This window comes from Myotis davidii, unplaced genomic scaffold, assembly GCF_000327345.1.
Source record: "Myotis davidii unplaced genomic scaffold, ASM32734v1 scaffold265, whole genome shotgun sequence".
Lineage (NCBI taxonomy): Eukaryota > Metazoa > Chordata > Mammalia > Chiroptera > Vespertilionidae > Myotis > Myotis davidii.
Genome location: NW_006296627.1, coordinates 2,133,441 through 2,148,014, shown reverse-complemented (window position 1 = coordinate 2,148,014; position 14,574 = coordinate 2,133,441). Strand labels below are relative to the sequence as shown.

At 44.2% G+C, this 14,574-nt stretch overlaps 1 protein-coding gene across 2 annotated transcripts in view; it reads right to left on the bottom strand.

The window, feature by feature from the left end:
• EXT2 (exostosin glycosyltransferase 2) overlaps positions 1-14,574 on the bottom strand; it is a 119,103-nt gene that overhangs the window by 92,778 nt on the left and 11,751 nt on the right. For both annotated transcript variants that reach the window (XM_015569508.1, XM_006772243.2), the window contains exons 4-6: positions 10,054-10,249; positions 8,187-8,326; positions 5,561-5,654 (exon numbers count right to left, since the gene is read on the bottom strand). In XM_015569508.1, coding sequence (XP_015424994.1) covers positions 5,561-5,654; positions 8,187-8,326; positions 10,054-10,249 — 430 coding nt within the window. The remainder of the gene's footprint in view (positions 1-5,560; positions 5,655-8,186; positions 8,327-10,053; positions 10,250-14,574) is intronic.

Sequence of the window (14,574 nt, the reverse complement as noted above, 5' to 3'; positions counted from 1 at the left end):
GAGTGCACTAACAGAGCATCACCCTCCCTGACACCCTCACCCACCCACCCCCCTCGCCCCGCAACTAACTACACAGCACTTCCGGCCTTTAATGTATTTTGCTGAAAGTACTGTCCCGACACTCTTGAGGGCTTTCTTAAAGACAGGATCCCTCTTTTAAAATCTCCCTCAACGCGCCTGTTACAACTAGGAACAAAGCAGGTGGCTGATACATATTTGATTTGTTTGCATTATGAAATTAAGGACTCTACCTTAAATTTAGAGACTATTTAGGTGGGCTGCTCTAGGAAAAGTCACAAAAACAATTAAAGCTGGTATCACAATAAGGTGAGTGAGCATTTACAGACTAAGTTCCATAGACTACTCATTCATGTTTGCCATGGACAAGGTAGGCCAAGGTTGCCAAGGAAAGCAGCTTTATGGTCCCTCCATCTGGCCTGTGAGGATTTAAATCTCAGAAGCTATACAAAATAACTGCAAATCAGCCCAAACCTTAAAGACAAGAAAATTTATTTACAGGCCCTAGTGCACTATAAATTTCAGACAGTTCTATTAAAATGCTTTTCTTGGCTTCCAATCAGATATTTGGCAAAAGTCTTTTTCCAATAGGTCCTTAATACTAAAGTTGGGGGGGGGGAGTTAAAACACACAAAAATGCTCTTCCTTAAGAGTTCCAATTAAATGAGTCCTTATTTTATCCTGCTTTCCACAACATACATGGGCCAGCATCCTCCACAGTATGGATTTATGCCTTCAGAAAAACTCAAACACAGAGTACACAGCGCTCTGGAAAAGTTTTACGAAATTCAAAATATCCCATGAAGTGGTTACACTCATCCCCACGGCTCTCCCACTGGCCAAGGAGCAGACTCTGTATCTGAACCATGGTTGTCTGTTTCACAGGAAGAACTCCAGGATCAGGTCAATGTGTTTGTTTAAGGGTAAGCAATCCAATACCTTTCTTCAGGGCAAGTATGAAAGCAGAGATTGGGAAACCGCTTGGAGTGGCAGGTTGAGACTGGAGTATGGGGGAGAAAGGGAGGCACGAATATTAGGCATTTTTTAAATGCCCTGAGAGTTCAGTTAAAATTTTTTCACTTTCACAGTTGGGGGGATAAGAATGACAGGCATTACAATATTGATTCTGGAAATTAGAAGTGAAATCTTTTCCACAGTCTTTACAATATATTTCCAGGGATGTGTCCAATCTAAATGTCTCAAGTAATAACCTTTTAAAGACTATCTAATAAGCAGTTAGTCTGAATTACTGGGAAGTTCATCCTGACTTTCAGTCTCAATCCTGGCCACACAGTGATTTGAATAATTTGTGGGCAGCAAAAATAGGTTGGGCTCCCTGTCTGTCCTTCACATATTGTGTGGTCTTGGGAGGATTACTTAACGTCTCTTTATCCTGTTTTTTTCAAATTGAAAACTTCACCTTACTCTTCCAACTAGCTATCTCACTACTCTGTTTAAAGCGTAGTGAGATACCTTTAAATGAATCACAAAAACACTTTTAAAAAATAAAAAAATTAGACAGAAAACTATAAAATACATGAGCCAATATTTTTAAACACACACACACTCACACACACACACACACACACTCACACACACACACACACACACTAGGGGCCCAGTGCACAAATTTGTGCATCCTGAAAGGAACTGTGGGCCGCAAGTCTGCGGTGGGCACAGGGATGGGTCTCGACCTATCCTCCGTGCCACCTCCCGGCCCCTCCTGCAGCGGCCCCCAGTCCCCTCCCTGCTGGCTGCCGCTGCTCCCATGCACTTATGGTGCCAGCTCTGCTCGCACCCACAGCCAGTGCAGAAGCCACCGCTTGCACCCACTGCAGCACCTGGCACCAGTCCCAATTGCTCTACGCCGTCAGCTGGTGCAAGAGGCAGCCTCTGCCCCAATCACCCCTCAGGAGCAGGGGGAGATGGAGAAGCCCTCAGGGCCAATCAGGGCCAGCAGCCACCACTCAGACCCACTGATGGCACTGAGCGATCAGGACCGGTGCCAGGTGCCGGCAGCAGGTGCAAGAGGCAGGTGCAAGTGGTGGCTCTGGCGCCGGCTGTGGGTGCGAGCAGGGCCAGCGCTGGCAGCAGGTGCAAGCTCTGGACAGGACCGTGGCTCGCAGGAGCAAAGAATTTTCAGTAACCACCAGAGGCTCCCCCGATGACAGTAACTGGCACCCAGCCTTGGTGCCCCCAGCTCACCTGCTCCACCGTCCTGCCACAGCCCCTGTCTGCCATGTTCCACACACGCCCCCTGATGGTCAGTGAATGTCATAGGGACAGGTTTGGTTGTTCTGCCGTTCAATCTATTTGCATATTAATTAGCCTTTTATTATATAGGATACTAAACAATTTAAACCTCTGCTTAAAGATTCAAGGGCATCACAAGGAATATAAATTTCTGTATTTCCTACACTTTAAGCTGCCTCAATAACAGCTTCAGGGGGAAGGAAAAGAACTATGTTCAATGTTTTTGGGGTGAAAATCATTTGGATTTCAGAAATCCAAAATATGTAACACAAACAAATATATACTTCTTTGAATTGAAGGATTCTGCCATCTTACAATGATACACCCCGAGCACAGTGATGGAGTGAAGCCTGCAAAGCTGCCTGCAGTATATCCATGTGCAAAGAGATCCATTTTTTTTAAATGTTTTTATTGACTTGTGCTGTTGTGTTTTAGAGAGAAAGGGAGAGGGATAGAGAGAGAGAAACATCGATGAGATAGGAACATCATCAATCAGTTGCCTCCTGCATGCGCTCCCACTGGGGATTGAGCCTGAAACCCCAGCATGTGCCTTGACTGGGAATCAAACCAACAACTTCTTGGTTAATGGGTCGATGCTCAACTGCTGAGCCACCCCAGCCAGGCAAGAAATATATTTTTAAAACAGATTTTCCACCTTCTCAGTTTATACTAAACTGACAGGTGAGCCGTCTCAGAGACCCTCACTTTTAGTCTCTCACCCCTTCAAATTTGTGATTTTTATACTATGGCTATGGAAATTGGATAATCGATGAGTTGAAATTATGTATAAATAAGATAAAATGAGAGCCTAGTTTTAGGGATGCTCCTGGGAATCAATGCACACACTCTTGCTGTTCTGAGGTCTGTTCTGCTCTCTCCTTTACCACCACCAGGCCTAACTCTGCCCTGGTCGGTGATGGTACCACATGCCTGGGGTTTTATTCTCTTAAATAGAAGCATTTTTTCTTGTTCCTAATCAGCCCATTATATGTTCAAGAATGCCTCTGCAGCCCAAATAGTTGGTATGCCTGGTAGGGAAATATGAAGGCAAACTGAGTGAGTCAGTGCAATAGACCCAAGAAAAACTAATATTTTAACGTACCCAAGCATTAAAGGTGAGAGAGAAAAGAAGATGCTGAATGTTTCTGCCACCTCAAAGGCTCCGAGTCAACTGAGTACAAAGAAGAGTTCAAAGGCAAGGCAGGCTCCTGACTTCCACCTCCTAGTGTGGCTGAGGTTAGAGGTCACTACTGGTGGAGCCACTGACCAATAAAACAATGTTTGGAAACTCCACTCAATAGATAAAACTAGGGATCCATTTACACCTTCCTCCCTATCTACACAAACATTTCTAACTATCCAGTCTAGTGTCTATCCAGCCTTCCAGGGTCCTCGATTGCTTTCTTTTTCATTGTGATTCAAGGGAGACTGGGGATATGAATGTTCCATTTTACTACAGAAAAGTATTTAATTGCACATTTTTTTCTGCTTTCCATTGTGGGAAAGATGGTTGATGGGACACTCCATCTTTAAGCCCTCCACAAATGCTACCTCTCCAATAAATCGATCCCTACCCCATATCTTCTTCCTTCCATTTCAGACCCTTAATGTACTTTAGAAAATCTGCACCATCTCCTCAACGTTCTTTGTGGTCATACCCATATGTCCACAAGATGACTGTTAGGCCTTTGAGAGTGAGGATCACGGATTTTTTTTATCATCTCCTATCATCTCCCCTTGAAAAAACCCCACACTTAATTAGGGTTTCACTAAATTAATCAACTAGTTAATTTGGCTCATAGGACAATAAAAGGCTGATTGATACTGTTTTAACTATTACCCTCTACTAATTGAAGGGACTGGCTTTTAACCTACCCACAAAACTACAACAACAAATAATAAGCCACCCTTAGTTTGTCCAATGCCTTGTATGCCGGCACTCTTGTTGCCCTTCAGGGGTAGATAACAGAGCCATCAGTTGTACTTTTCTTCAAAAACCTTACCTTAACGACAGCTCTTACTTACTTTAAGCTCTAGCCCTGTATTTCACATTATGGCTGCTTCACTATCACATCTAAGGTCACGGGGAACATGTAATTTCTTCTTGTCAGGCTAAATATGTTTCTGTCTCGGTACATGCTAATTCCCAAGGCACAATAAGGATTTTGGCCATTGTCTACACTGATCAGAGCATAGCCTTTTTGATACTGAACTCTAAGTTGCAAAATGTTACTGCAATCCCTTCATCACCAAGATCCCACACCACATTCTTGGGGTCAACTCAGAAATGGTAGCTCTACCCCATCTAGGGAGAGCAAAATCCTGTGCTGAGCACTCTTTCTTCCTCAATGAAAGAACAGTTTCTGGAGAGGGGCTTCGAGGACGATGTCAGAGTGAAACACCAGAGCAGCTCATGGCATTTAGGATTTAGGATTTCTTAGAAACACTGACACAGAAGGAAAATGATCACTTAAAAGTGGATGGAGACCTCTGCTGGCTACAACTATCCTTGCAGCTCCTTCAACTAGTTCTGAGTTGCTCAGCAAATAAATCACTGGCATACCAACCAGGGGCTCTATGGTCAACCACCGAGGCAAGAGGTTTATGCCTGTCTTACAAAAAGATCCAAATGAGACCTCCCCAAAGAGAATTCACTGAGGTGCAAAACTTCCCAGAACCAGTTGCATGCTATTTTTTTCAGCTACTCCTGCCAAGGTCAGTTTTAAACTGATGGAGAGTAAACAGAGGGCAAAGTGTCCAGCATACTCTGGAAAGGGTCCTACAGAACAAAAGAACTCTCTCTAACCTTAGAGAGCTGAGACCTTAACTATCAATGGAACAGTGGCTCTCAATCAAAGCAATCTGTCCTGCAGGGGACATTGAGCAATGTCTAGATAGTTTTGATTGTCACAACTTGGGATGAGGGTGTGCTATTGGCATCTAGTAGCTAAACCTTTATACCTATCTGGGAATTACTTCAACCTGATAATCTCACCTCTAGTTGAGACCAGTCCAGTCTAGAAATATGGGGTTGGGAAGAGATCACTTTTGGAACACAGGATACTCAGAGAAGGGGCACTGCAGCGGAGTGCTTTAGAAGGTCTCAAAGTAGCACAGAGAAAGGGGGCATCAGAAAGCAGGAGAGAGACATAGAAAGGGAGGCAGCAAAGTGCCACTTTCTTCTGCAGGTTGACATAATGTAGGGCATTCACCACCAGAGGAGGTAACTGGCCCTCGAGACTAGAGGGTTCAGGAAAAGCGATACCTTAATAACTGCTTGGCTTCTTACCTGCCTCTGCATTTCTTCAATCTGTCTTTGGGGGATGCTCTGCAAAATGCTGTATACATCTGCCATCTTTTCTTCTGGCACAACCACAGAGGCTCTGGAAACAACAGCAGAACAATTTACATACGTACAGTCCTTTCACAGAGCACCTCTACATACATTGCCTGTTTAATTCTCACAAGCAGAAATGACAAACCTCCTTCAGCCCCCCTGCCTCCCCCCTCCGCATTCCTTCTGGGGAGTGGCACACTCTTCCTCACTCTCCAGTGCCCACTCTGAACTCACAAGGACTTTTCTACTTCAGCTGGACTGCACACCCAATCCATTCATTTACTCAGCACGTATTTATGGAGACCCTGTTAGGAACCAGGTGCTGGTAATGCGACAGTGAACAGAGCAGGCAAGGAAGAAATGGGAGTGAGAGAGCCATGAGAATACCTGAGGGAAGAGCTCTCCAGGCAGAAGGACTAACAAGTGAGAGGCTCTGGGAAAACAGTGTGTCAGGAATGTTCCGGCAACAGCAATGAGGCCCATGTGGCTGGAGAACAGTAACGAAGATGGAGATGAACAGAAACCGGGGGGGTTACAGCAAAGCATATAGGCCACTGTAAGGACATGGGCTTTTCCTGAGGTAGAAAGTCACTGGGAGATTTTAGGCAAGCATGGCACAATCTGACTATGTTCCACAGGATCACTCTCCCTAAAGTGTTAGAACAAACCGCCAACACCAAGACCAGAAGCAGGGAGAACAGCTAGAGGCCACTGCCAAATCTAGGCAAGACTTGCTGAGGAGGGAGGAACCGATGAAAGTGATGAGAGAGGAGAGCCGGTGGGATCTGCTAACTGATTAGAAATGGTAGATAAGGGAAAGGGAGGACTCAACAATGACTTACCCTTCGTGGCATTGAGCAGAGATTGCAATTACATTTGCATAAATTCATTTACTAAACTCTGAAGCCCTCTCCCCACACTACTAGTAGACTAGTCCATTGGGATGGAAACCACACCTAGTTCCACTCACCAGCATATCCTGAACATCTGGTACATTGCTTAGCACATACAGTTAGCACTTAATAAATATTTGCTAAATAAATACACGATTTCAACTACACAGATGGGAAAACCGAAGCTCTGAAAAGATTAAATGATTTGCCAAGATCACTAAGCTAGCTGGTTATCTGAAGCCAGGCTCCCTGACTCCAAATCCAAAGCCCTTCCACCACTTATCCATTATTCAACTACCCAAGCAGATCTGGCTTCCATAGGAATATCTTTTCAGACGTGGCTCAGGGTCACTGCCTCTGTAAAGCCCTCACATCTCCACCCCAGCGATGGTATGTGTCTCCTTCTCACTCTTCTCCAAGCACCCCACCCAGAGCTGAGTCTCATCACAGTATTTGGTAATTACTGGTTTACTTGTCTATCTGCCACCACCAAACTATGTGCTTCTTGGAGGTAAAGTTTGACCTTGATCATCTTTGTATTCCCATTCCTAACACCGTATCTGGCAAATAGAAGACACTCAATCATGTTTTCATGGATGTATAAATGACTGCAAGTGGCTCATCACTTTTCTTAGGTACAAAGAATTGCAAACCCTCCTCTTCCAGGCTGATTTAGGCTCCCTCCTACATTCTGGGCTTTCATCGCCCCCCTGTGCATGCATCTATTATAGCCCTTAACACACAATATTATAATTGGTTTGTCTTCCTCACTAGATTCTAACCTCCTTAATAGCAGAGACTGTATTATTCACAGTAGGTTTCCCAATAAATGTGAGATGAATGAATGAATACACATATGAATGAATGCTACTTAAATTATTCAAATACCTGTAGTGATCATAGTTGGATAGAAATATCAAAAAAACTGGGAGAGAAGCAAGTAAGCATTTAAGACCAAGTCAAGCCTGAGAAGCATATACAAAAGAAACTAATTTCTAATAATCTTTAACCTCCAAAGTCCTAGGGAAATGAAATAGCATGAGCCTCTCGGGCTAGTCTGTTTTGTAACAGCCATAACCAAGCAGAGCCTCTGTCTGCCCATCTGTCCACTGGGAATGTTTCTAAGCTTTCATCCATGGGGAGGCACTCCACTTCCTGCTGGTCACATTATGCAAACTCAATAAAGACTCCAGAGCAATGGTTCTCAACTGGGCTTATAAATTATACCTGGGAGCTTTAAAATTCAGCATTCCTAAGGCTAAACTCAGGCATTTTGAAAAGTTCTCCAGGTAAGTATACCCTGCAGTCTCTAAACCGCTGCTTTTTGGCCAAAAATTGGTAAATGCTTTCTGTAAAGGGCCAGAGAGCAAATATTTTAGGTTTTGTGAGCCACATAATCTCTGCCATAACAACTCAACTCTGCCACTGTAGCACAAGACAATATGTAAGTGAAAGGATGTGGCTGAGTTTCGATAAAACTTTATCTATAAAACTGGCAATCTGCCATATTTGGCTCACAATCTCTGCTCCAGGCCAATGAACCAACTCTCCTGAAGGAAAACATAGCCAAACAATCTACAGAAGTAGTTCTCACACTTAGGAAGGCATCACAATTACTCGAAGGTTTCTGAAATCTAATACACACAGAACCACTCGTGTAAAATTTATTAGAAGGTAACACCCACCTTTTCCAGTCAAGCACTTCGGAGAAAGGCAAAATATAGGAGTCTGCGATGACAACTGGGACACAGCCAGCCCGTAGAACGTCACTCAGTACCGCCTGGCCCAGCCGAGCCCCGCGAAGAACCACACAGAAAGTAGCCTCCTGCAGGAACAGAAGCAGAAGGAGGGATTTACAAACCAGTTTCACTGATCCGCTTGTGATCCCTGCAGAGCATGAAGTTCTCCCCAAGGCTGAAGCCAAGCAACACTGAGGCATCCTGACACAAAAAATGCAACGATTAATTCACCCTTCTGCTCTTCAGTGGTACTTTGGTGCCTCCTCTGTTGGCACCCTGAAAATGTTTAAAACCCACATCCAAGTCTTCTCTGGACACTCAACAATATGACTTCGCACAGGCTGTCTCTTTCAGCCCTATGGTACCATGAAAATACATGTGGCACAGTGTACTTACCGCAGCCTACCGTGTAATAGAATTATTTTGTCTGGGCATATCGGGTTCTCTAGAGGACCCCCTAAGGCAAAGGTATCAAATCTCATTTCATCTTTCCACTCCCCATGGCACCTAGCAGTGTGCTCTGCATATAGAAGATAGTCATTTCATGAATGCGATACCTTTGAAAATACATTAAGACAGAAATGTTCTATTTAGAAAAAATAAATCGGACAAAATGAAAAATCTCAAAAGATGTTCCTCATTCACTCCCTCAGCATGGGGAACATCGGGGAAAATAAGAGATGCACAGGAAGAAAAACAGTTGCATTTGGTAAACCAAAATAAGAAAAGACCTAAAACTCAGTTTCTCCCAGTTTTTGCCTCGTCAGGAGAAAAAAAGATTTTAAAAAAGACAGACTATTTAATCTTTAAAGCTAGAGAAAAGGAACATTTAGAAAAAAATGTGAGGAAACTCAATATGCCAAACTCCTCTGGGGATAAATAAGAGAAGCAGCAAGAGTCAGAGGAGAGAATCAGTCATGGCGCCCAGAGGCGCAGGTGGACAGCTCCGCCGCCCTGAGGAGTCGGCATCCAGATGTGGACACACGTGCTGATAACCATTTTTCCTGTCTAGACAAAGGTTACTATAAATACTCCTGTTCACATCACCACTGTTATCAGTCAGACATTCCAGAGAAGATGCAGCACTTTTTGAGAGAAAGTATTTTAACAATCTCAGCATGGGCTGGTTCTCTTTGGAGATTTAAAAAAAAAAAAAAATCATACCAGCACCTTGATATTTCCCCTTGAACTAACCTGTCTGCATCTTAAATATTTAAGTGAACAAAACTCAACGTCTCCTTTCTTAGCCCCCATGCCCTTTGAATGTCAAATGTCCTGCTTATAAAACACCCCCAAAAGGACTGCTTTGCCCATGGTTATGTATATTTAAGTACAGGACATGCCAGCAGCAGGACATGCTAAGGGTGGCTAAACACCAAAAAACGAAACAATGACTAAAAATAAAGACCTTCCACGCCCAGAAAAAGCTGACTGTAGCTGTGGGCTAGCAGTCAGAGGATTCAACCTGACGCTTAAGAAGACCATTTCTCTGACTGGCTTATGAATACAGGTGTAAAAGCAAACTACATCCTGCTTTGTCTATGTGGCTTCTTGGTAGGCCTCTCACACTTGCATTTTTGAAGTATAATGAATATTTGAAAGGCCTATGAACACTCACAGGCCAAGCAGCTTTGCACAAACACTATGCCAGACCATCGAAGCACCTTCAGGTCTACGCATCCAGTAAAGAGCCATGCTACGCTTCCTCCTCCCCTGGGGGAGTCCTCCTGGCTGCCAGTGGAGAGAGCTCCTGTTTGTCGGGAGTGGAAGTGATGTCTACCGAGGCTGGAGAGCGGTAATGAATGACACTCACCTGCAGCACCTGGGGGTAATCGAAGACCTGATGCTCGTGGCAGCGCTTGCGGACGGAAAGGACGTCCTCGGAGAGGTTGGTGCATTTGTCTAGGACTAACACTGACTCTCCGTGTTTGGCCTGGAGGGCTCCCAGTTCCTCTCGGTACTCGGGATGCAGAGCCATCTGAGACGACAGGAGGAAGTATCGCCGGGGACTAGAAAGGAGGGAAAAGGTGACTGGGAAGCTGCAGCTGGTGTGGCAGTCAAGGTAAGACAAAGTGACATTAAACGTATGCCAGTAGTGTTTTCTCATCAGTTTCCACATCTCTTGACTTTTTGGGAAATAATACTCTAGCATGGCTGATTGTTTAAAATATTATATGCTGTACGAGAGTAAGGTGTGACTCATTCACATGCTGAAATATTATGCCATAGGTAAAAATTTTATTTGGAAAAAATTCTTAATGCTTTGAGGAACTGCTTACAATATGCCAAGCCAAACTTAGCATGCTAAAATACGTGTGTGTGTGTGTGTGTGTGTGTGTGTGTGTGCGTGTGTGTGTGTGTGTGTGTGTGTAAAAAGAGAGAAACTGACTGGCTGATTGGAAAAGGAACATCAACATGTTACCATTACCTATAGCTGATTCTCTGATTTGAAAAAGAACTGAGAGTTGGCTGCATCCTTCAAATGGGAGAAGAGGGAAACTTGAAGGGCAGCACTGGCTGTAAGACCAGGAGAGAGGAGGACTGTTCTGGCTGTTGAATGGCACCTAATGCGATGAAGAAGCTCCAGGGAAAGACAGCTCCATGGCGGTCAGCCACCATCAGGAAGACTGAATTGGTCATTGAGAACAGGTCTTTACCAGAGGATGGAATCAGTCTTAACATCTGGACAACAAGGATGCTTAAAAGAAAATGGAGTGAAGAAAAGATTCCCAAGGGCCTAGTACCATTTAGAACTCCATCAGAGGTAAAAATGAGGACACAAAACTAGTAAGCCAGAGTCAAGGGGGAAATTTTGGGGAGACCATATGGTACATAATTCCCTCCTGGAAGGCAAGATTCCCAGAAAACAGAGAGGTTACAGAGCATAAACCTTATATGGGTTGAAAGACCACTAGAAAAGAGTAATACAAAGCAGGTTCCAGGAGGAAATGAAATGCCCATCACACCTAGTGAGATTGAATGCTCACTTACATCTACCTCTAACTGGTACAGAGCACAGGAAATACGAGGGCTGTGCATCTTATAGGCTGGATGATAACATGAGTCTGTAAGAAAGGACCAAAACCCTATGCTCTTGAACCATCTCGCTCTCTTTTATCCTTGCTTTGGGAAGAAAGGGAAGGTAATCGTTTCACTTTTCTTTAGTTTCTTATTTAAAGGTTCATACATCCATTGCCAAAGACTAATCAATCATTCTCTGAGGGCCCATCTTTTACTGAGCGCTAAGCTTCAGGTCCAGACCACACAGAGCGCTGATGGAGAAGGTGAACTGGCCTGGCCAGCCAGATCAGCTCACAAACTCCAGAAAACAGAGCAATGGGTACCACAGCCCCGGGTTACTTATAAATCTTCAGAACCACTTTTTTTGTAATTTCTTTTCAGTTCTACAACTGAACTAAAAGCAAAAGGCATTGCCCACACCACAGTGAGGAAAGAAAAGAATAAGCCGATTCCCTAGAACCTCACTGTCCAATAGCAATTAGCCACCTCGGGCCATTTACATTAAATTAATTAAAATTTCAAATTCAGTTCCTCAGCCACATCACCCTCATTTCAAGTGTGGGCCCTATGTGGCTAGTGGGTGCCTGACAGCACAAATGCAGACCACCACCTCAACACGGGAGGTTCTGTTTGCTAGAGCTGCCCCAGAAGGTAGCTTAGACCCAGAGGCCCGGGGAAACATAAGTGGGAATAAAAGCCAAATGGAATAGCATCCCATCAGGGAGACAATTTGGATCAACTGCACAGACTGGTTCCTCTCATCCTGGGCAATGTCCTCCTAAATTGTAATTTACTGAACAATAAGCTGAAAATTTACATCTAACGTGTTTCTTCTGGACACTGAAACAGGCTCTTGGTTTCTATTCCCAGCTCTGAGCCCCAACAATTTTTCTTTTGTGAAAGCATTCATTTTGGAGGAATGACTTAGTGGTGGAAAGACCAGATACAGGGAGCACTCTCAGCTCACCTCAAAGTATTTCCGTAATCCATCTTGTCTGTTTAAACAGGAAAAAGCGCTATAGCCCAATTCACAAGATAAGCAGGGAAACCACCTCAACAATGAAAGCTATCTGAAAATGATGTGGACTGCAAGAGTTTTTCTTATTACAAATCAGAAAACTTTTTGATTCAAAATTATAGTGAAAAGTCATGCATCAAGTTAAGGCTAAATGGCTCCTAAGGGTCTTTCCAATCCCCAAGACCCTGGAACATGGTACTTGCTGGGTGTTTCTGGAGACTTTCTATTTCAGTAGAGCTGCTAACAAAAACGGGTGCTCTAGCTGCAAGAAAAGGCATGTTGGCATCCAAGAGGGTGTCCATGCAGGACGATGTAGTGTCGGAGTCCTAGCAGGAAGAGGGTGTTTCTGCATGAGGGTGGCCCACATGGAGTGTTGAAGGCCTTGTGGAGTAAGACTTTCTACTTGGGGAATAGCAGGGAGATGGCCCAGCTCAGGTGTCAGAGCCCTAAAAGGGTGACTGGCTAAGGTTTCTGCACTATGGACAGGGGTAGAGGTAGTTATGGCAACCAAGTGAGGTGAGGGGGCAGCTGGGAATCCCCGAACAGTCAGTCACAGAACCACTGGATCCCTGCTGTTACTGCTCCATTTTCAACATAAATGTGCAGATGTGAACAAGAGTCTGAAATGTTCCCCTGCGCCATGCTGGCTCTCCCTGACCTGACAGATGGTTGATGAAGCATGCCCATTTTAGTTTTAAGCAAACAAAATGTTCAGGTGGATTTGTTTTTCTTTTAAGGACTAAAATTACTGGCTATGACATTCATGGTTCCTCTCAGCGGTGCTGATATCTAAGTTTAAGTAAAATCATGCTGAGAATTTGAAGTCTCCCTCAACAGTAACAGTTGTAAACTCCCAATTTAGTTCCTTTTAGAGAGAAAATGACAAGAATTCCAGCTGAGGTCAGCACAGCTGTGAGAAGGAACTATCTATAGCAACAACCCTCAGCTTCCCATTGAAAAAACAGAGAGGGATTTAATATAAAAATAAAAACAAAGTTCTTGCTACTCTATATGGCCCTCAAGAGATGTGGGAATTCCCTTAAAAAGCAACTCTCACAAAGAGCAACAAATACCAAACGCAGCCAAGAGGTCCCCCACCCTGCCTCCTCCCAAGTCCCTGGAAAGGATGAGTCTGGAGCCTGTCTTTGCCTTATATTTTTACTTTGTGGGGGGGTGGGGGTGTGTTTATAAAAGAAACACCACAGTTGCAAAGAATCAACTGTGAGCTAGAGGGGAAATGTGGGTCCACATTCAGATGTGAAATGCACCAACTGGCCAGCAGAGGGAGGATCATGCCCAGTGCAGCCTTTAACATCTGCTCCTGCCCTTGAGGATATATCGTGTCAGGATCTAGTTATTGAAGCAAAGAATTTCAGAAACTCACTGAGAACTTAAATGATCTAAAGATTTAAATTTGAGTCTAATTATATACAATAATTAGAGATATTCACTAAGAAAATAATACCAATATAGCAGTTTAAGTCTTTGAAACTATTTAAAAATAATTTCACTGTTCAGCGTGATTTGTTCTCTGTTTTTACATCCTCTCTTTTTGGTCTGTTTTCTGTCCTGGATTAAATCTGCAGGGAATTAAGAGTCATAAACCAACATAAGAGAGTGATATTATACTGGAGAGATCAGATAGTAAAGAGAGTTTAGCTCAAGCAGTCTTAAGAAAGACAGAGCCCTAGCTGGTTTGGCTCAATGGATAGAGCATCCGCCTGCGGACTGAAGGGTCCCAGGTTCAATTCCGGCCAAGGGCACATGCCTGGGTTGAGGGCTCGCTCCCCAGTGGGGGGTGTGCAGGAGGCAGCCAATCAATGATTCTCTCTCATCATTGATGTTTCTCTCTCTCTCCCTCTCCCTTCTCTCTAAAATCAACAAAATATATTAAAAAAAGAAAGGCAGAGGCACAGAGGCCGCCAAACCAACCTGACAGACCTGATCCCCACAGCTCACTCTCTGTCTCAGCCGGCTTCTCAGGATGCTCCTGGCACTACTGACGTTTGGATGTAATGATTCTCTTTGTGGGGAGTTGCTCTGAGCATTGCAGAGGGTTAGTGGATCCCTGGCCTCCACCCAGCAGATGCCAGGTAACACAGCAGGCCTGACTATTTTCCTTTGAAAGGTTGGCCCTTGGCTAGTGTGTGGGAACTTCGATGTGGGAGATTTCCCACCATCCCCAGAACTGATAAGAGCTAAGCCCCCAGGCCCTAACTGGTTTGGCTCAGTGAATGCAGGGGTCCTCAAACTACGGCCCGCAGACCACATGCAAATACAAATATTGTATTTGTT